Source organism: Lactuca serriola, chromosome 5, assembly GCF_051521515.1.
Source record: "Lactuca serriola cultivar US96UC23 chromosome 5, Lser_US96UC23_V15, whole genome shotgun sequence".
Classification (NCBI taxonomy): domain Eukaryota; kingdom Viridiplantae; phylum Streptophyta; class Magnoliopsida; order Asterales; family Asteraceae; genus Lactuca; species Lactuca serriola.
The window spans coordinates 76,857,365-76,880,175 of NC_136412.1; the positions used below are offsets into that span (position 1 = coordinate 76,857,365).

Here is a 22,811-nt window from a genome sequence, read left to right on the forward strand (position 1 = left end):
CTGACCCTTTGTGTGTTTCATTGTACTAGAAATAATAAGTAGTATCTTCCTAAACTATACCTATTATAGTTTACTAGTATAATTGTTTGTATAACTGAATGTATTGAAATGAGATAAAAATCTTTTATGTCTATACATATATACATAATATATAAATAAGGATCAAACGACACTCGGACAAACAATAGGGTACTCTAAGTCCATAACCAGACAAGGAACAGAAAATAGAGTGTATTATCAGTCCTAAGTCCTTCAAACCTTACTTATATAACTATATATGCATCAGACATGATTTTGACAATATATAAGTTTAAAAGAATTAAAGGAAAAGGTTTTTCGTGAAAGAATAAGTTTGATAAAGAGTTAAACATATAAAAAGAGTTTGATAAACATATTGAAGTAGTTTGCTTGATAAAACAGTTTTAAAAGTATAGTAAATCCATTGTTTGATAGTTATTAATCACATGTGATTGATATAATAACTATATTGATTTAACTTGTATCCCCCCCCCCCATAAAAGCATTTAAAAACATTTAAAGGGTTGATTAAGGGGTATGAACTCATCTGTAGTGAGTGGTTTGGATGAAAGTGTTGGATAAGATGCTAGGTGTCAAGTGAAGACTTGAACACACACACTGATCCTATTTAACATATAAAGACACATATATGTATCTAATTAGTGATTATACCACTCATTAAGCAAGTAAATACACCCTAGAACATGGAAAACACTTTGATTCAAGTTTTAAAAGATCATAGGGTTGCATCTAAGGGTTGTAGGGTCTTGCTTTGGAGTTTACGGTCCAAGAGTAAACTCTCCAAGAGTTTACGTCCCTAATGGGTTTACGGCCGTAAACCCATGGTGACTTCTACCATTTTGATGTTTAAGGTCCTTAGTTCAAGTTGGAAGTGTTCTAGACCAAGTTCTAAGCCTTAGGAAGGAGTGGTGGCACAAAGGCACCACTTATTAGTGTTTACGGCCTAAGGAGATTGCCTTGGCCGTAAACACCATATGTTCTTCAGTTTCTTGATGATTTCTAAGTGTTTAACAAGTGATTGAAGCATATAACAAGCTAAGAGTAGTGTACTTACTTATAAGAAGCTTGTAAAGGTGTTTAAGGTCCAAGAACATTAGTGTGTGTTCTTGGTGTTCTTGGTGAAATGAAGAACACTTGAAGATCTAAGAAAATGAAAGGATTTCATGGATGAAATCATGTACAATCACTAGATAAAGAGATGTAAAAACAAATCAAGAGAAATAATTCTTACATTTTTGGAAGATCGGGATGAAGATCTTATGATACTTGAGAGAGAAATGGGGTTTCCTTGACTTGAAAATGAAGTAAGTGATGAAAAATGATGTAAACTCATGCTTAAAGCATGAGTTCACGGCCTAAGAAGAGTTTATGGCCCAAACTCATAAAGTTTGGCCGTAAATACCTAAATATGGGGTTTAAGGCTTGATTGTTGCACATTAACCCTAGAAGATACTTCCCAACACTTGATTCTTGAATGCCTTGTGATTAAAACACCCAAACAGACTCTAAACAGTGCTAAAAGATAACATAAATAAGTCTGATTTTTATTGAATTGCTTGAGATAGAAATTTCGGGTTGTCACGGTGTACTTGTGGGTCAAAGGAACCAATATCGGGTTACTGGATTATGTTATGTTGGAAGATCGGGTGGTGGCCCGTGGCAATTGGACAAAAAACCTGGATATGGCTTTGAAAAACTGTATGCAAGATCAGGGTTTGGAACTTGGCAGTTATATGTAGGATGCTAGTTGTCTTTACGATACTTGCATGGAAGACCAGGAGGTGGATCTTGGCACTTGTTTATAAGACTTGGGTTTTGGCTCCCAACTTAGCAAGGAAAGACCATGATACAACTTATGGAATCATAGTAACTGTAAGACTATGGTTGGCACATAAAAATCTCTATTCTATGTATGGTATGGGGTATTTTGGGGAACTCACTAAGCTTTATGTTTACGGTTTCATGTTTATGGTTTCAGGTACTTTCAGTTCTAAAAGGAAGGGTCTGGCGTGACTGCACCACATCCCCCAGAGTTTTCTGCATTGACTATTTGTGATTTTTCCTCTGATGTTTAAGTGATAGATTCACTTTGAATGGTTTTGGAACAACTCGTTTGTAAGGTTTTTTGTTTTTAAAATGAAATTTTTTCTATGAATTTTTGGGACGTTACATTTGGTAATATAAAATGGGCTTTCCCGATTCCCTCTATCAAGTCTGCAGGACCTGATATTGTATGTATAGTTTTGTTAGTACTAATTTTGAAAAATGTTTCTTTGATTTTAGAATAGTATGCATACTACCACTATCTGTTATATAAAAATCTCCAACCTTTTCTTGGTGTTGTGCTCCAGTTGGGCTCATTTTAAACATCACATATGAAAGAAATAATAATCCAATAAGCATAATCATAACAATTATTATAAAGAAAGTTCATTTATTATAGGAAAGGCATTATATGAAAAACAAAGGAAGGGAAAACAGGTATACTAGAACAATAATAGAAATTTTTAGTTTATGTCTTCCATGTTATTGCAGAAATCAGTAATAGTTAACGGAGTGCATTCACCATCATCAATGAGGTTTTCTTTATTTCCTTTTCCTTTAAAGGACTCTTGATAAAGTTGACAAAGATGTGTAGGTGTGTGACAGGTACTTGACCAATGGTCTGTGCTACCACATCTATAACATGAACCATCAGATTTTTGTGATGTCCCAACATCATGCCTTGCCACTGTGGCATTGTCTTGTGTATGGACATTGTTTCTTTGTGAAGATTGGTAACTATTCTTTTTCTGGCCACGACCATTACTATTACCTTGTCCATGACCAGAATTATGGTTCTGATTATGGCTTTGGTTTCAATTAAAATAGCCACAACCTCGTCCTCGACCATGACCACACCCTCGTCTATGTGTATTATTTCGATGAACATCAGTATTTATAGCATTTGCTATAAGAAGTGCTATTGATCCCATTGGACGAGATTCATGGTTTTTCATCAAGAGCTCATTATTTTGCTCTGCAACAAGCAGTCATGCATTCAGTTCAGAATATTTTGTGAAATTCTGTGACCGATATTGTTGCATCAAGGTAATGTTTGTTTATGAAACATGCAGTAAGTTTTCTCCAACATATCTTCATCAGTAACTTCTTGTCTACAATACTTGAGTTGCGAACATTTTCTATACAAAGCTGAGTTGTATTCATTTACTTTCTTGAAGTCTTGAAACCTCAATGTTCTCTATTCATCTCTATCATTTGGAAGTATAACTTCATTTTAATGATCAAATCTTTCTTTCAGGAGATTCTAGAGAATACTTTGATCAATAATATCAAGATATTCAAATCTCAACATTTCATCAGGATGTTTACAAAGGAAACCTTATGCTTTTGCCTTGTCTTGTGCCAAGCAATTAATAAATTCATATATAGCATTTGAGATTCTCATGGACTCAAGATGCATTTTTACATCTATCATCGATGACACATAGTTTTTCCCACTAACTTCAAGTATTACAAACTTGAGCTTTGCAATGTTAGATATATTGTAACTATAAATTTTAAACAAAATAACAAGATGAATATTAAAATCCATTTATTTCAATATGTATTGTACAAAATAGAAGCGCGAAAAGAATCATCTCATACAAGACTAAAAATGATGAAATAAATCAAGGTAAATATATATTTGGTGTGAGATTTAAAATTAGGAAGTCAAGTCTTATAGTCATTATAGTTGCAAAAATCACAACTAGATGAATCATTATAACCTTGAAAAGTAGGACAATTTACTCATTTTTTTATAGAAAGAAATATGACAGTGATGTTGTTTATAATAGAAAATATAGCCATTGGTTTTGCTATTTATAACCATTACATACATATAGTCATTATGTCTATGTATTACATATATGTATATGTATTTTATATATCATTTAATAAGACTTATAATTAGTACATAATTTTACTTGGTATACTTTTACTAATTAGAAACATAAATAAATAGTAGTAAATGTTTAAATAAAATTATAAAGAATATCTAAAATATAAATAAATAAACATTGGTATGTATAAACAAACATTAGTATACATAAAAACTAGTCTTATAATATTAATGTTGGTATATATAAATAAAATTAGTTGCATAATGTAAATGCATAAATAAAAGTTAGAATACATAAATAATGGTTGACAAAATATATAAATATCATTAGTCGTTAATAACAAATAACTTTTTATAATGCGTTATTATTTTTAATATAATGTTTGTTTTATAATAAATATTTTTTATTAAGTAATACATACCTTGAGTATAATAGATGTGATTTCCTACTTGATTAGAGTTTTCGTACTGATAACGTGTTATAAAGTTGACGTAATTAAAAGTAAAATTAACAAAACTAAACTAAAACATTATAAATAAAAAGAGATTTGAAAGGATTCTTAAACATTATATTCAAGATGGTGTGATTTTATCTTTACATTTAGCAAGTATTTGTACTATATAACATAACATCCTATTCATACATTATCAAAATAGTAAATCAATAAATAAAGGAAGTTATTAAAATGGGTGAAAATTGTTTATGGATTGTATGATTTAATAATTTGATGTAATTTGTAATATATATATATATATATATATATATATATATATATATATATATATATATATATATATATAGGTTCTATGGAAAACAAAAAAACCCTAAAAAAACCCTAAAAATCATACAAATACATAAAAAAAATACCTATAGATCACAAAAAAAAATTATGAAAAAATCACACATTTTTAAAGAAATTCATTGAAATTTTTTTTTAAAAAAAATTTCATCGAATTTCTTTAAAAGCCTGCGATTTTTTCATAAAAAAAAATTCAAAAAAAAGTTTTGTGATCTCTAGGTATTTTTTTTTATGTATTTTTATGATTTTTAGGGTTTTTTGTTTTTCAAATAACCCTTCCCTATATATATATATATATATATATATATATATATATATATATATATATATATATATATATATATAGAGAGAGAGAGAGAGAGAGAGAGAGAGAGATTAAAATAAGAAAAAAAATATATATATCTTGAAGATGAAGAAGATGATGAAGGTATGGTCTTAAAAGGGTCTGCAAAACATGACCTTGTTATGAAGCAACGGGATTATTCCTTTTCCATAGTCTTCCACCATACGCCTCCTCTTTACCGGGCACCACCATATACGACTATTTTGTTACTAAAGTTCATTATCTCATGACGCTTTTTATAATATATAGTACTATATATTTACTTGTTGAGTTTTATTACTTACAAAATCATAGCTCTTCTCGTATTCTTAAAAACCTGCAATATAATGGACTTATCACAGAAATATACTTTTTATTTTCCAAAATTATTTAATTAATTATTTATATTTATATTAATATTTTTGTCTTCGTCAAATTAGTCCTCCATTTTTGTAGCGGTCCGGCTGTCCCCTTCAAACGCAATTAAAGTCTCTCCTCTCTACGTTTCTCACACTCTTACACTCTCTCTTTCTCTCTCTCTCACTAACATCTCCTTTTTCTACGTTACATTTCCAGAAAATCCCCCCAATTACATTACCATTGTTCGATTCCTCAAACACAATGAATATGGAAAACACTGAATTCGTTCATGAATCATCTCCCAATCACCCCCAGCAATTCTCGCCGGAGAAACTCAAAACCGAAAATTTTCTCATCGATGACCTCCTCAATTTCCCCGCCGACGAAATGGTAGAAAACATTGTCTCCGGCGCCTCCACGGATTCCTCCACCATCGTTGACACTTGTAACTCCCCTCTCTGTGGTGGCGCCGAACATAACTCTCCCGGAGATGTCCCTCGCCGGAGCTTTACCGATGCTCCGTTCACCAGTGACCTTTGTGTCCCGGTAATTCATTCATTCATTTCTTTTATTTATTACTATTACTTTTTCCTTGTGATTCGCTGAAACAAATTTAATGCATCTTTGAGTTGTACCGTACCACCCCTCATCATATCTGCATGTCATGCATTAAAGGACATTACTTATCAATTAAATGAACTATGAAATTTTGATATTTGTTTTAATTTATGATTTTAATCCGAGGTACTGTTTGTAACAGTACGATGATTTAGCTGAGCTGGAATGGCTATCGAACGTGGTGGAGGAATCATTTTCTTGTGAGGACTTGCAAAAGTTACAACTAATATCCGGAATCAAAACCCGGCCCAACTACACGTCCAATAACCAACAATTCCAACCCGAGACCGTGAGCAAGGCAAACAACCCGATCTTCAACACTGACATGGCGGTCCCAGGAAAGGCTCGGACCAAACGGTCTCGGGCTGCACCATGCAACTGGACCTCACGACTCCTTGCAGTGTCTCCTACTGCAAGTGGGACCACCGTCACCATGTCATCTGAGTCTGAGTCTGATATTGCCTCAAGCTCGATCAGAAAGAAGATCGTGAAAGCTGGAATAAAGAGAAAGGAAGTTTACGATAACCCGTCGCATAATGGGGACGGGAGGAAATGTTTGCACTGTGCTACTGATAAGACCCCACAGTGGCGTACAGGACCCTTGGGCCCCAAAACGCTTTGTAATGCTTGTGGGGTCCGTTTTAAGTCTGGGCGGTTAGTACCGGAGTATCGTCCGGCAGCAAGTCCGACGTTTGTCACTGCCAAACACTCAAATTCCCATCGGAAAGTGATGGAGCTAAGAAGACAGAATGAGATGCATCAACATCAATATATGCATCAAAATCAACGTCAACATCAACATCAGTCTCAACACCAACACCATCATCATCATCAACAACAACAACAACAACAACAACTCTTTCATCATTCGAACATGATATTTGATGTACCCAACAACGATGATTACTTGATCCACCAACATGTCGGTCCCGACTATAGGCAACTAATCTAAATCTAGTTCTTTAAAATTAATTTAGACCTTTTCCATAATTAAAGAAAAAGTCATAATTGCTATGGTTTATTTTCTAAGTTATTGGAATTTTGTAGTTTTTACTTTTGATTCCGGGAAAAATAGAGAAAAATATGAGAGATGAGTGTAGACCTTTTAATGTTCTCCATTGCCAATTTGTTGGCATATTCTTGAACTAAAGTTTTCATATTAATTTACATTTATTTAAACTTTTTTCAGTTTTAGATTTTTTAGAACCGTTAATTTATGAATTTATTAATATTATTTTTTAGATTTATACGTACGTGTTGTTTATTATGAGACTTGAATCCCGATTATTTGAAAATTTGATATTTTTCTCATACACCTCTAGACCTTTTAATGGTCTCCCTTCTTTTATAATTAAATGTGAAAAATATATCTTATATTTCGTAAAAAGATGGAGTATTAACTATTAATTATCATTTTATACCGTATCTCAATTTTATGAAAAAAATATATAATAAGGTAAACATGTGATGTAGTTAATGTAGTTAGTTTAAAAGTTATCACGGGCACCAAGATCACCACATGTGCACTTGTTCGATCTTTTGTAAAGCACTTGGTGCGTCAGAAAAATAATTAATAATATTAATTAATCTATTTTTTTATATATATAACTAGTTGTAAACAAAAAAGATATATATGCAATTAAATTAATTGATTAAGTTCATGTGATCATGTGCCTACACCAACTTCAAGAGGAAATATAAATTCGATGTTGACTTCCCCATTCCCAAAATTTTAAATTATACTTTATAACCAGGCATGGTACCATTGAATTCAGTGATAAGAAGAATGGATTGGTGAAGTATAGCAAATATGCAGAGAATGTTGACAAAAGATGTGCATTTCACAACGACACTCGTTAGTCGTTACCATTCACAAATTTCATATTTAATTGTTATGGTTTTCCATCTAATTTGTATTTTCTTGTCTTTTTTTATTTTCCTTTAAAATCAACCAAAGAAGATGAAAAACGTGTTCCCCATAGATGCTGTAAAATCACGATAAAATGTAATTTACATTTGTTTTTTAATCAATTTGTTATTTCCTTGTTAAAGACGTTGCATAACACTTGCCATTTTTCATGCAAAGGAATTCATAATAATGACTTTAAGATGCTCCACCATGACTTTAGGGTACTCTTAGTTAAATTAAATGTGACTTAAGCATTAAACATTCAAAAGACGTGGCAGAACATTTGGAATCATACCGGAGCATTATGATCTTAGATGGAGCATTTTGATATGAGATGGAGCATTCTGACATGGGGAGGAGCACTTTCTAGAATGCGCTCCTTGCTAAACGCATTCAAGCATGGAAACAAATGTGTTGACCTCTTAAAGAATGCACTGAAACCTAATGGAGAATGTGTTGGCTTTTTAGCGCACACTCTAGGCTTTGTTGGATATGTTGCTTGTTGTTGAATGCGGTCCATGAGAACAAAATGTGCTTCTAGATGTGTTGACTGCTCTATGGTGTGTTTTCTAGGTGCATGGCAGGCGGCCTTCATATTCCTCAAGGTTGAAAATTCTAGAAATAGTTGTGTGAAGTCATGTAATTGGTTGACATCTATTTGGATCTATGAATAGATGGGTCTGGCCTATCAAGGTTTAGACTGGTCGGAGTGGGCAACGCCCACTCACGTGTTTTAAGAAAAAAGAAGAAAACGGCGTTAAAGGATGTGGTGGTGGTAACGAAAAACAACGTGGAAGCTAATAACGTGCAATAATAGGGAGGTGGGGCGGTGTTTGCGCCGTTATAACATGCAATAACACTCCCTTTGCCGTTGCCCACACCCAACTGTCTTAAGGTTTTATGTCTGACCCTGAGCCTATAAATAAGGTTGCTAGATAGGATTCATTGATGATCTTTTATGTGGTCTTCAAAGAATCTTTGTAAGGTATTTTGTATGTCTTGATTGTATTGTTGTTCTGTTTGAGCTCGTGGATAATTATACTCCTTCATGATATATAGACGTTGGTAACATTGATCGAATCACGTTAAATATTGTTTCTTTATGTGTGTGTGTATGTGTGATTTTGTGTGCTTTCTTGTTTATTCTTGAAAAGTGGTATCAGAGATCGTCTTATTCCTAACATGTGGTATCAGAGCTTGTTTGATTCCTAACAAGTGGTATCAGAAATTTAATGGATTTCTTGTAAGGTATTTTATCTATTGAAAAAATGTCTGTCCCAAAAATTTGAGTTAGAGAAATTTAATGGCTTGAATGACTTTATTTTGTAGAAGGTAAATGGTATCCTACCAAATTAGGATACCACATCATTGGTCAATTTGATTTGGGCATTATATGACCGGATTATGAAATAGATGTTAGGAGATTTTGTAAGTTTTTTATTCAAATAACCACCATAGTCATAAGGAGTGTTGGAATTTAACGATCCAGTTTCCAAACATGGTGCTCCCAAATGCAATACATTTACGTTTTGCATTTGGAATGGTCCTCAAAACACGTTTTTGGCAAATTAGATTTCACAGAAATGCAATTGGGATCGCTAATTGCAAGTTTGGATCGCCGATTTTTGTGTTGGTGGGAAAATAGGTTGTGTGGAAAAAAAAAAAAAAAAAAAAAACCATCAACTCATGATTATGTATCATCGATTGCAGGCATGGTGCTTCGATTGTAGGTATGGTGCTTCAATGTAACACTTGTTTTTCATAACAAATATATTACAAGAGGTGTAATACTATTATAAACTGATCAATAGGTTATGTATCATTTTAAAGACGAATAATGTATACCTACTTGTTTATGAGATTATAAGTAAAAATATAATTCTTTTTGGTATAAATAATGTAAAATAAAGTTGTATTTAACTCGAATAAGAATGTGAGGATATAAACATCAAAAATCGAGTTCGTATGAAGAAGTTATAGTCGTCCGAATTTGAGACAAAAATGATGTGAAAGCGCGACGCTTCAAAAGTGAAGCGTGACACATAGATGCTGACTTTGCAAAAAAAGCATTTCATTTAAACTCGTGATTTTACTCTTCTTATTTCAGTTTTTCAGTAGTTAGTAAACTGTTTCTGTTTTATAGTTCTAGTATGTTATTGTTTCTGTTTTAAATCTTCAGTTCCAAGATATAAACTTAACAAACTGTTTTTTGGTATTATTGAATCATGAGATATGTTACTGGAAATGAGTTTATAAATAAACTATTACTGGAATTCTGCTTCTAAATACATTCTTGTTGGAAATTATGTTTATAAATAAACTATTGTTGGAATCATGTTCTAAAAATATGTACAATATACTAGGACCAACGGTACAATAAACTACTGTGAAAAGTTAATATTTTTTTTCAAAGTACGTTAGGTTCATGGACTAACTCATTGTTAAGAAAACAAAAGTTTCAAAGAGCTTAAAGTAGCATTATATATTATACCAAAATACGAGCTTAAAGTAGCATTATATCTTATACCAAAATACGATTGCATAGAGCTTAAAATAACATTACCTCGAACCGAAATAACTTCAAGCAAACAAAAGAAGTCCAAATTAGAATATTTTTGTAACTTCTTTACTTTATACCAAAGTAACCTTCCTCGTTAACTTGATCTTCACCATGGTACATATATAGTCCAAATTTGAATATTTTGTAACTTCTTTACTTCTTTACTTTTACCAAAGTAACAATTCCCATTAATCTCAAGTATCACCAATATCAAAGCTCAATTCCAACTCTTTTTAAGACACTCATAATATCACGTTTCCAAGCATAAATCATACTAGTATCAATTAAGTTTTTTACAAGTTGACTTTTTAACTTATGTTTATTTTACTATTATTTCGCTTAGTGGCTCTTGTGCATTTCTGATAGACAAGTTAAATATTGACTATTGATTAGCGTGCTATGCATGATGCTATCTATAGTTTTACACCTAATTTTTTATATCAATGTTTGAAATATTATTATACATAATAACTCATTTTAATGAAATTCAACAAACTCTCATTCTCATATCGAGGTTTATAACTTTAGGGCTTTTGGCTAACTATTCTATCATCCTTCTACGTTGTGCATATAAGTACATATAATTTATGCCAAGTTGACTTAGGGCCTGTTTGTTATGCATTTGACTGGATTGGGTCAGACAATTTTTGCTGACTCGGTCAGCCAAATTTGTTTGGTAAATCAATCTTGGCCCATCTGACTCGGAAAGAAGGCTCTGGCTCGGTAAGAAGAAAACCAAGAAAATTAACGACTGACTGAGAAAGAAGGAAGCGTTACCAATTGTGCCCTTCCCTACGTTCTTCTTTCACGCCTCTACGCCCCTTCCCCCCACCGATCGACTCCTTCTCCTCTTCTCATCAGGTATGTCTTCTCCTCTTCCAGGCCTCTATTCTTCTTCTTTAATCGATTCATAAAACCAATTTCATGAAATCGTTTTTGAAATTGATCCATGAATTCGTGAAACCGATTCATGAAACCATCTCACTCATGAAAATCGTTTTATAAATTGATTCATGAAACCATCTCCTTCAATCGCATGTTTACATTTCTATTCAGAAATTGATTCATGAATTAATTTTATTCACATATTTCTTTATACCCTTTCTGTTCTGAATAATCGGATTTTTGAAATTGATTTCTATTGGTTCATGAAATTGATTCCTTTTAAAATACTCTAAAATTTTCGATTTTTTGATGTTCTGTTCCTGTTTGATCAGGAAGGTTTCTGTTTTGAATAGTCTGATTTTTTAAATTGATTTCTATTGGTTCATGAAATTGATTCCTTTTAAACTTCTCTAAAATTTTCGATTTTTTGATGTTATGTACCTGCCTCTTGTTCCATAGTTGTGTTTAGAGGATGGAATTGTAGATTCCAGCGAAAGATGATTTGTGTTTGGAGGATGGAATTGTAGATTCCAACGAAAGATGATGGCTTTTTGTTGTGGGTGTTGAGGGATTGAATTGAAAGTGGAAAAGAATTGAGATGAAATTGGGATTGCAATGGCATCAAATAGGGACCAAAGGCGGAAATGGATTGTGTGTTGGAATTGAAGACAACTCCAGAATTGGTGATTCCAGAGTATATTGAGGTGGTGGTTTGTATTTGAAGTGGGAGGGTAAAATGGTCATTTTTCACCAGTCAATACATTCAGTCAGATAGACAATCAAACAACATGATTTCTTACTCGGTCAGGAATTTTTACTAAGACAGACCTTTCCCAGTCAGCACTTTCTCAGTCAGCAACTATGAAACGGGGCCTTAATTTTTGCATCTTTTGATAGCAGTTTTGGGGTTTTACAGTGGGGTTTGATTAATAATGAAGAATTGCTTTTTAACTTTAAGGTTTAATTGAATTTGGAGACTTTAAATTACTGTATTATGTTTCCATGGATAAATTATCATTATACTGTTCTACATATAATAAAGAGAAAATTGCAAAAATAACCAAATTAGCTAATTATTTTGTAGAAAATAGCCAAAAAAAAAATTGAAGTTGCAAATTTAGCCACCGAAATCGCGGATGGAAATGGTCCATCTGCGATTTGTTTATCCCATCTGTGAGTGCTTTAGCCACTTGTACATTCACAGATGGTTTTTTTTTTCTTTTTTGTCGTGTATATATAAGGAAGAATCATATTAAAATCGCAGATGGACAGTGTCCATCTGCGATTTCCTCTCCCTTTGATCTGCGATTTTATGGTTTTTTTATATAATTTTGACTGTGAAATCAATAGGTTTGACTATGAAATAAATGAGTTTGACTACGAAATAACCTTATGGAAAAATGAAGAGTGAAAAATAAAGGAAAATCACAAGGGAATGGCCTAGAGAGAGTTTCTCTAAAATGAAAAGTGAAAAATGAAGGAAAAAAAATGTTTTTAAACTTAAAAAAAAAAAAAAGGAAATCGCAGATGAAAAGAAAAAATCATAGATGGACTAGTCCATCTGCGAATGTACAAGTACCTAAAGCACAAGGTTCTTGTACCTGGGCAAAATCGCAGATGGACCATTCCCATCTAAGATTTTAGTGGTTATTTTTGCAATTTCGATTTTTTTTTGGCTAAATTTGCAAAGTAATTAGTGTTTTTGGCTAAATTTATAATTTTCTCTATAATAAAATCATCCAACTTAAATTAAAATTCTACTTGAAAAAGAAATTGTAATTTTCAACAAATCCTAACAAATTATTAACAATTAACAATAAATAGATTTTCAAGAAACCCGTTCCCTCAATTTACAAACCTTAACAATTAACAATAAAATATAAAAACATGAACAACTAACAAATAACAAGTAGTAAGACATTTCGAAAATAAAATAATATAAAAAATACCTCAAAACAATAGGTAGCAGCAGAGGACGGCAGCAGGCGGTGAGGCGGAGCAGAGCGGCGAACCGGCGCAGAGATCGGGAGACAGAGAGATGCATGAGGAAATGCGTTTCATTTTTCTTTACCAGCTGGGCCCCTTCGCATTCAACAAATTGGGCCGACCATCATCTTATCTGTTATACTTTTTGTTTTTGGTTTATAATTTTATAATATTAATGAAGCATAAACAATTTTAATAAGTATTTATATTTCGAATTTAAGCAAAATTGGGTTAATTGATTATTATTAAACTGAATCGAACTAGGATGGAATTTTTAAATTTTATGTTTTCACACTTCCATTTAAAATAATTATTAGCAGAGAAAATTGTAAATTTAGCCAAATACATTAATTACTTTGTGGAAAATAGCCAAAAAAAAAACTCAAAATTACATTTTTAACCACTAAAATCGCAGATGAGTAAAATTCATCTGCGATTTTGCCATGCCATCTGCAAACGTACAAATGGCTAAATTTGCGATTTCGTCATGCCATCTGCGAACGTACAAGTGGCTAAAGCACACATGTCTTTAGCCACTTGTACGTTCGCGGTTGGTTTTTTTCGTTGTATATGTACCCCTTTTTCAGCCTAAAATCGCAGATGGACTATGTCTATCTGCGATTTCCTTTCCTTTTGAATTGCGATTTTGTGATTTTTTTTTATTTTGACTATGAAATTGATAGTTTTGACTACAAAACAACTTTATTATATATAAACTTTTTCAATAAATTATCATTTTTGTTGTTATTTTTTTAGAAAATTTATTTAAAACATCTCTAAGGAAATCGTCCATGATATCATCCATGATAGCTCTAAGGAAATCGTAAAGAGAGAGAGAGAGAGAGAGAGAGAGAGAGAGAATGAAGAAAAAAAAACGTTTTTACACTAGATCCCACGAAATCACAGATGGACTTCACAAAATCACAGATGGACTTTTCCATCTGCGAACGTACAAGTGTCTAAAACACATCTGTCCTTTAAGCACTTGTACGTTCGTCGATGGAGGGGCAAAATCACAGATGGAAGGGCAAAATCGCAGATGGGTTTAATCCATCTGCGATTTTAAGGGCTATTTTTGTAATTTGAGTTTTTTTTTTTTTTTGCTATTTTCCACAAAATAATTAATGTATTTGACTATATTTGTAAATTTTTCTTAACAATATCATTATACCAACTTATCTTAATTGTTATATATGTTTTTTTTTGGAACGGAAAATCTAATTTGTTCCTACCCTATATATGTAGGGTGTGTATTTGAACTTGCACAACTATATATAACTGTTTTTTCTTTTTTCTTTTTGACATAATTTGTACGGTAGTGAATTATGGGATAAGCCAAAAGAATATATGATTTAATGCCTTAAGATATTAACCATTTGCCTATTTGTTTTTCTTTTCTTATTAGATGATATCAGTTAATAAACACTTTTTAATGAATTATTCTCAATTTGACAGTTTATTTGGTTAAGAAAAAAAATGCATTTAACAATTTATTCAGCCCGACATTATTTATGGATTTAACAGATAAAAAAGAATCAACTCCCTTACTAATCTAGTTTACGGAACCACAAATAAGATCACACAAAGAGTTGCATGTATTTGATAATCTATATATAGAACAAAACAAAAGCCTAAGGGGTGTTTGGAAGAGCTTATTTAAATAGATAAAAAAAAATTTAACTTGTTGGCTTATTAGCATGTAATGGTATCAAAAAGAAGTTTTTTTAAAAAAAATGTTTGAATTATCTTATGTCATGTCAAATCGATATAAGTTGATAAGCACTTTTTAATGTTTGATAAAATGACCAAAAAAAAGCTTTCTAAAGATGTGAGTCAGCTATAAATATAAGACGGGTGAGAGCGGGCAATGGGGCTTCCCGTTAATACGACGTGGCACTCAAAAAACACTGGTATAGTGCCGGCTACACCACCCCCGGAAGGCGTTATCCGGCGTTATGTTACAATGTGTTATTATGGTAACGGCTAGAAACGGGTTATTTTGGATTGAAATTTCAGAATGGTAATATTTTTTTTGAATCACAGCTCACCATCACCACAATTCCCTACAACCCTTCCACAAAACCTTTCAACACATCCGCTACAATGCAACAAAATACCATACAACCACCACCCACACAAGAAACAATACCCGAGACGCAAGCGAGGGGAGCCAAAAAAACGGCCAACAAAAGGAGAGCACGAAGGAAAGGGAAAGCGATCGCGGTGGAGCAATCGGAAAACGAACCTCCAACATGGTGGACTGCAGAGGAAGAATACGCGTTGGCAGTGGCATGGTGCGGGACATAAAAAATCCAATGCAAGGAAACGATATGAGAAAAGTTGCTTTTTCGGAAGCTGTGATCGGGAAATTTCAGATCATTTTGAAGAAGGATGCAAATTATCGCAATCACGATATGTTGAGTAGCAAATGAACTCAAATAAACAAGAAGTGCACCAAGTTTAATTTCATCTACAACAAACTTTCATCGCACAAGAAAAGTGGTGCGACCGATTTTGATGTTTTATAGAGCGGAGATGGATCAATATCATGTCAAAACCGGTCACGTTTTCGAGCAGAAAAAGATTTGGGATATTGTCAAGGAAGACCCAAAATGGAATAAAATGGACACATTTACGAAACAACAATCGAAGAAGTCCTGCGGCCTGGGTTCGGTCGACGTTTTGGACGCACTCACGAACATCGACCTCAATGCGGACACGGATAAGATACCGGATGACTTCAACGACATCGAAGAGATCCCCCGCCTCGACGACCAATAGGTCACGACAAAGCGAGGCAGGTTCAACGACATGCGGAGGAAGGCGAAACCGTGAAAGTAGACATCGAGAGTAAGCGGAAATGAACTTTTTTTTTGACAATCACAACAAAATCGCACATAAAAGATATGAATTGCAACAGGAGCATTTGGAGTTCCTTCGTCATGAAGCCGAGGAAGATTGCATTGCGAAGGATTTGACGATTCTTCAAATTAACGAGGAGAATATGTCACCGAGATGGGCAGAGATGCTCCGAAAAATTAAGGTGAAGATCGAGCAAAAATATTTAGGTGAAGAATAGTGTAGGTTTTATATTTTTAAATTTTTATGTTTTCCGTCAATGCTTTGTTTTTCCTGTTGTAACCTCGTTTTTATTTTCAAAATGATATGTTTAATTAAGTATTTAATTTAATTATGTTTTATTTAATTATGTTTTATTTAATTTATATGTTTTTAAAAAAATATTATGACATAAATTTAAAAAAATAAAACAAATTAGAAAAATAGAAACTAAAAACATCTAAAAAATTAAAAATAGAAAATAATAGATATTATCACATGTTATTTAGTATTGCTCATTTCTACATTGGATGTTATAATACTAAAAGTATGACTAAGATGATGATGTGGACACTTTAAATCTATTCTAATAAATGAAGATCCATTTTGCCACTTGTCAAACTCTCATAAGTTTTGACACTTGTAATTTTGTAGTATTTTTGAAATAAATAATATACATATGTCAATTTCTATGTTTTTTTAATTTTTAAAACTAAAAAGCCACATAATACATATAGTTATATAAGTAAAGTATTAAATATAATAAATATAATCATAAAGCAATAAATATGTTTTTCCTTATTTTAAAATTTAATTTTAAAAAATATTTAATGTTTAAATTTTGATATTTAATTTTTTATTTAACCCATGTAATACATGAGTATCACACCTAATGTGATAACATATAATAACAATATAGTAACATGTTGTCCACACCTAATAGCCTAAATCATACGAAATTTTGATAAGTTAAAGGGGTACTAAATATATCTATATAAATAGTTATTACAAAACTGACCAAATATTTAAAAGTTTATTTATGGATAACCATCTATTTATGGGCCTTGATAAAATGACCATAAGATCCATAAAATATAAGGTCCATGAAATAAACATCGCAAGCAAACATGATAAGGGGTTGTTTGGTAGCCTCTTAATTAAAAATTTAAGAGACAAGATATAGAGCGTTTGGTGGGCTATGAATAACTCTTAATTTCTTAAAATCCTCTTAAACTTTCAGACCTAAACTTACATATGAATAAACAAAATACACGCCTTTGTATTGCCCTCGTATCTCATATGAACGCAACTCACCTTCATCAGATCCTCTCATGTCTCCTCCCACCTCCGACCAACTCCAACGCCAACCACCTCCTCCCATCACCGAACACCTCATCCCATCGTCGGCCACCTATTCCCATCGTCGATTCGCACAGCACCGCCGCCCCATCGTAAACATCGCACACCTACAAGTTTCACACGACTTCTAATATCACTTCCACCTCCATGAAATCGACTCCCATCTCCAAACTACGACCTACGACGCCAAGCTCCGACATCGTTGGTTTTACCCTCGAAAGCGCCGCCCTCTCCAGGTTCCGCCCTCGACAACGTCGGTCTCTACCAGGCGATCTCCAATCTCCTTCGTTGGTCAGGTACAAAGTTGCTAAAATCACTCCAAATTCGAGAAATCGAGTTGTTTTCATGATGTGAAATCGAAAATCGATTTAATATACCGAGTTTTTAAATGTTCATATTTTAGGTTTTCTGTGATGTTTTGAATCAGTGGTGAAACATAGTATCATTCAAAATTAGTTATTGATTTATAGTTTTCTGGTATAATAATGATTATTATTATCATAAACTATGTATTGTTTCCAAATTTGTTATTGATTTAGAGCATTGTGTATTTTTGATGGTCAAGATGATGATGGATGAAGGCTGTGATGTTTTTTGGTCAAAATTGTTCCTCTTCTATTTCTCATTTGAGCAATTGGAACTTTAGGCATTGATGTTTGACTTTGAACAATTAGAACTTTGGATGAAACTAATGTTGAATGTTCCATTTCTGTCTTTTTTCTAGAAAAGATATATAAGATTGTATTTGTATGAAACTAATGTTGAATGTTCCATGCTTATGCAATGGGATATTGTTGGACAAGAAAGGTTCAGGATAATCACCGGTAGCTAACCATATATCATTGATTTGGAGCACAAAGAATGAATGGAATGGTTTTAATTTTCTGATTTATTCAAAGTTTTTCTTTGTGTTTTCTTAGATAAGGGTATTATACTTGTCAAGATGTGTAAATGAATGTGGTTGTATACATATAATGTGATCCATATAAGCATAGAGCTCAAGTTGTTTTCATAGCTATTGTAAGATTGTTTTTGTACGGTTTAAATACAAGAAATAGCAATGTAATTTTATTTATTTATTTATTATAGCATCATACTTTTACCTCTTTATATTAGAGCATTGTTTGATTTGATTTTTGTCAAATATATATGTTTGATTTGATTTTTTTTTTTAATTTGGATTTTTGTATTGTGTTTATACTTTTGTTATAATTATTCAAGAAGTTGGTTTGGTTATTTTATAGACATAAGCATTGAATTCAACAAAAACCATAACACTGAAGGGTAAAATCGTCATTTTATAATTCAGTCCAGCAATTCAGAAGTTCCAACCAAACAGCATGTTAAAAATTCAAATCTTAAAGTTTCAGACCCTCTTAGAAATTCAGACCTTTTAAAAATTCAGATCTTAAAAATTCAGATCCTGACAAACAGCCCCAAAGGTCTCACAAGTAGTTGCTATGGTACGTAATTTTGTCAATTTCAGCACAAACAAAAGAAAAAAAATGAAAAACAAAGTGACCATAAAATAGGTCAAGAAAATAATGAAAAATGAAAAGAAAATAAAACCAATTAAAACGAGAAAAGGGGAGGGAAAAGGAGAAATAAAACCAAAACAAAACAAAACCAACCTGAAAGAAGTAAAAGACATACTCACATCATAGAAGCTACTAGTTAGCTTCATAAATAAGATCTAGGGCATAAAAAAGCTACATTTAGGGCTTTGAAATAACTAACAAGCTCTTCCTATTCATAAATACTAGCATCTTTGAACACCATGTGATAAGGCTCTACAAACATTAATAAATCCTTTAAACCCAAATAGTTGAAAAATGCTACAAAACAATTGAGTTATGAACAGCAACATAATCTTTGACATCAAAGGAGACGCTGCTTCCCTGTTACTGAATCAACAATAGAATTGTACCCTGCATAATCAAGATCAAGAATTACCCAAAAGGGCTAATCACTTATTGATATATTAAAAAAAAAATTGCACTTTCTTTACCAATTAATGCAACCATTTTGATAAAACAATGCATAAACCAGTAACCATTTAAAACATGAATGCATAAATTTGTATGAGATCCACTTTGTTGCATACATTGCAAAAAATGCAACTTCATTGCATAAATAAGTGTCATGGCAGGATTTAATGTTTGTTTATGCAACAACGTTTTACATGTTTTCCAAATTTATCCTACAATGTTATTTTTACACTAACCACATTTCAATTATGCAACATTTTACCTGTAACATGTTTAACAAGTTAAAACATAGTTGCATAATTCATGTCCATTGCAAAGAAATTTGGTAAAAAGGTGAAACATTGTTGCTTAAATAAGCATATAACCAGTGTCATGTCATTAGGCAACCCAGTTACAATAAAACGTGGTTGTTGCGTACTTTGTTTAAAAAAAATACTTTGGTAAATAAATTCGAAAAAGAAAAAACGAAAAATAACATTTAACCTTTTAAAGTAGTTAACATTAATATTATATAGCATACCAGGACCAATGGCAAGAACCGTTTTTGACCCTGCCAAAACCTGTGTAAAGCCAAAAAAAAAGACCAATTCCATAAATATAAATAATCAGAGTTTCTTGGATTCCAAAAATTATAATGTGTGATTTCTACGTGCTAGTTTGCCCTATAAAGGTCCATTTTGACTTTCAACACTCAAAAGAGTAGATGCAAAACTGTCATCGATTTAGTTAAATTTAAAAGAAAAAACAAGGACATATCTTTGAATTATATAGATTAATATTCAATAAAAGCATATATATCTTCAAAAACATAATACATTTGGGTCAATTCAGGACCAAAAATAGTCAAAGTCATACCTGTGTGCGTCCTGCATCAGCTACAACATAAGTTGGAAGACCGGTTCCCTCGGCTATTTCCTGCAGCTTATTCCTGATAATTATAAAAATATCAATAATAATAATAAAAATAAAAATAATAATAATTATTATTTTTAATGCATGGCCAAGGTGGAAATTATTCTGAAAATAATGTGTAAAAGTTTAAAAAGGTCACCTGCTTACATTTCTTGTTGGTTTTTACATGTGACGACTATTTTTGCCTGCCCACTTGACTCCCATCGATGCAAAAGATTCATATGACTAAAATAAACAAAAAAAAAGCATTTTAATTAGACAAATATGTAAGACATGGATTTTATTTGTCCCCACATCCAAAAATTGATGTCTTGAAGAACCATATAGATTTCAATCTCAATAAAGTATGTATATAAAACATATAATAGAGACCATAAACAATAATGTAATAATGTATACTAGATTTCACCACTTAAAGTTATAAATAGGATCTAAGGCGAACCTCTGCATTAGTTTAGAATATAAACCAGTGGCAGCATCTGCAATTTACAAAAAAGAAGCAATTAATCAAGCAATCGATAAAAGAAAATTGTGAGACGATTAAATTGTTAAGAGATCTCTTACGAGCACATTGAGAAGCAATTTTTCCTTGTCCCATCTTCAAATCTTGTCTAACAACAAGAACCTAAAATCAAAAAAAAAAAAGTCAAGCTTTAATCTAGGTAGATCAAATGTTTTCACCATTAAAAAACTTAACATCAGCAAGCAATTTATAGCAAGTTAGTTTGGAAATGCTTCAATTATCACTCAAAATACAAAGGCTCTGAAGATAAAACGTATTCCGAAAAAAATTCGGAGATTTACAATAGTTAAGTATATCACTAGTATAAAGCAACATGTTGATCAAGAAACATCCGAGATTAAAACTAAATCATGGGAATAAGTTATTATTAGCAATTATCAAGGGGTTATAACAATAAAATGGACAAACAACTATGTTTAGCATAAAAAGATGAAATTTTGCTATTACGAGAGTCGTAAAAGGGCGATAATAAAACATGGGGATGGGAAAAGACAAACCATTTTGAGATTTTCATCAGGATTACTTGAATTTGATGAAAATCCACTGCCCTTTCTCATTGAATTAGTAGTCCTTTTGATCGGTTTTGATAAATCCAACAACATACCAAAAATGAAACCGATTACGAGTCCCGGAAGGAAGTTTTCCGGCTGAAAGCTCCGGCCCAACCATCCCCTATCTTGTTTCTGTAGCCAAAAACAATCCACAAGAAAGCAGTGAGTGCTTCTAGTGAACCAAAAAGAGCAAAGACAAGACTATAATAAAGAAATTTTCAAGGGATATGAAGGGTTTAAGCGTTAAGGGGTATAGAGATAGATTAGAAAGATACAGTTCTTGAGAGCTGCGATTGTTTCCGGAATGAGCCCATCATTTGGAGATGTCGTTCTTTCTCGGAGGGTTCGAGGGGTCTAAAGGATATGAGCCTGTGAGGCTATCTTAAAGTTTGGGGGCACTTTGCTAAAACTGGGTAGCTGGGTGCGTGGGTCGATGGGTAGTTGTTTGTTTTTTTTAATTGGATTTAGTGGGTTTTTGCCAGCAGCAGAATAAATAAATAAATAAATAATTGATTTAGTTGTTTGTTATAGCTTAATTTTTTAAGGTTTTTTTTTAAACTGTTGTATTTTACATACAAAAAATAATTGATAAGTAGCTTTTCACTAGTTTTTTTTAAAGATACTGTCAGTATCTTTTTACAAGTTTTTTTTTTAAGATTTCTTAAATATATCATTAATTAATTATAAGAAACATATTATTTTAAATGTCTTTTTATGTTATTTTATATATTTCAGTTAGCTTATCAACTAATTTTTACTAAACGTTATTTTTTGGCAGGTGTCTTATAAGCTAGCAGCTAGCTTTTCAGCTAGTCTGTCAAATATAGTCTAATAAGTTAGAGGAGTTAACCTATAAAACAAATGACTTATTAGCTGTTTGTCACCGTTATAAGTTATTTTTATCCAAATACTTTTTTAGCTTATAGCGGTGTGGAACCGCAAATAAGATGTTTTGTCAAACACCCCTTAGGTTTATTCTGTTTATTTTTAAAAGGCTAATGTCAATTTAGCTCTATAAACTTTTCTATTTGTTTAAAAAATCACTTGGGTGTTGTTTGTTATTTATAAAAAAAACTTCTTCAGAGTTCTTATTGTTGAGCGGTGCAGCACACGCACAACACTTTTAATATCGCAGCTGTTTGTTTTCTAGAAGTCTTCAGAGTAAAAAACATATATATATATATATATATATATATATATATATATATATATATATATGTGTGTGTGTGTGTGTGTGTGTGTTCTTTTTAGCACACAACACTTATATTGCCTCTTTCA

At 32.2% G+C, this 22,811-nt stretch overlaps 2 protein-coding genes and 1 long non-coding RNA gene across 3 annotated transcripts; 2 read left to right on the forward strand and 1 right to left on the reverse strand.

Moving 5' to 3' along the window:
- Positions 1–5,368: 5,368 nt before the first annotated feature.
- Positions 5,369–7,195, forward strand: LOC145052649 (GATA transcription factor 12-like). The gene is made up of 2 exons (XM_079000508.1): positions 5,369–5,950; positions 6,165–7,195. The coding sequence occupies exons 1-2, from the start codon at positions 5,666–5,668 to the stop codon at positions 6,972–6,974; spliced, it is 1,095 nt and encodes a 364-aa protein (XP_078856634.1). The 5' UTR covers positions 5,369–5,665; the 3' UTR covers positions 6,975–7,195.
- Positions 7,196–17,380: 10,185 nt separating this feature from the next.
- LOC145052651 (uncharacterized) lies at positions 17,381–18,663 on the forward strand. The gene is made up of 2 exons (XR_013684119.1): positions 17,381–17,855; positions 18,125–18,663. It is a non-coding gene; the product is annotated as an uncharacterized LOC145052651 (long non-coding RNA).
- A 625-nt stretch (positions 18,664–19,288) lies between these two features.
- LOC145052650 (Peptidyl-tRNA hydrolase II (PTH2) family protein) lies at positions 19,289–21,960 on the reverse strand. The gene is made up of 8 exons (XM_079000509.1): positions 21,809–21,960; positions 21,480–21,665; positions 21,024–21,084; positions 20,902–20,938; positions 20,607–20,684; positions 20,403–20,475; positions 20,068–20,107; positions 19,289–19,487 (listed from the first exon to the last, which is right to left on the reverse strand). The coding sequence occupies exons 1-8, from the start codon at positions 21,848–21,850 to the stop codon at positions 19,438–19,440; spliced, it is 567 nt and encodes a 188-aa protein (XP_078856635.1). The 5' UTR covers positions 21,851–21,960; the 3' UTR covers positions 19,289–19,437.
- Positions 21,961–22,811: the final 851 nt, after the last annotated feature.

What these genes read in the sequence shown, in the direction of transcription:
- LOC145052649 (XM_079000508.1), top strand. Translation starts at nt 5,666, where the DNA reads ATGAATATGGAAAACACTGAATTCGTTCATGAATCATCTCCCAATCAC. An exon ending in CCAGTGACCTTTGTGTCCCG is followed by an intron (nt 5,951 to 6,164) that starts GTAATTCATTCA and finishes TGTTTGTAACAG; the next exon opens with TACGATGATTTAGCTGAGCT.
- LOC145052650 (XM_079000509.1), bottom strand. Translation starts at nt 21,850, where the DNA reads ATGATGGGCTCATTCCGGAAACAATCGCAGCTCTCAAGAACT. An exon ending in CTGATGCAGGACGCACACAG is followed by an intron (nt 20,108 to 20,402) that starts GTATGACTTTGA and finishes GGCTTTACACAG; the next exon opens with GTTTTGGCAGGGTCAAAAAC. An exon ending in GGTTCTTGCCATTGGTCCTG is followed by an intron (nt 19,488 to 20,067) that starts GTATGCTATATA and finishes TTGATTATGCAG; the next exon opens with GGTACAATTCTATTGTTGAT.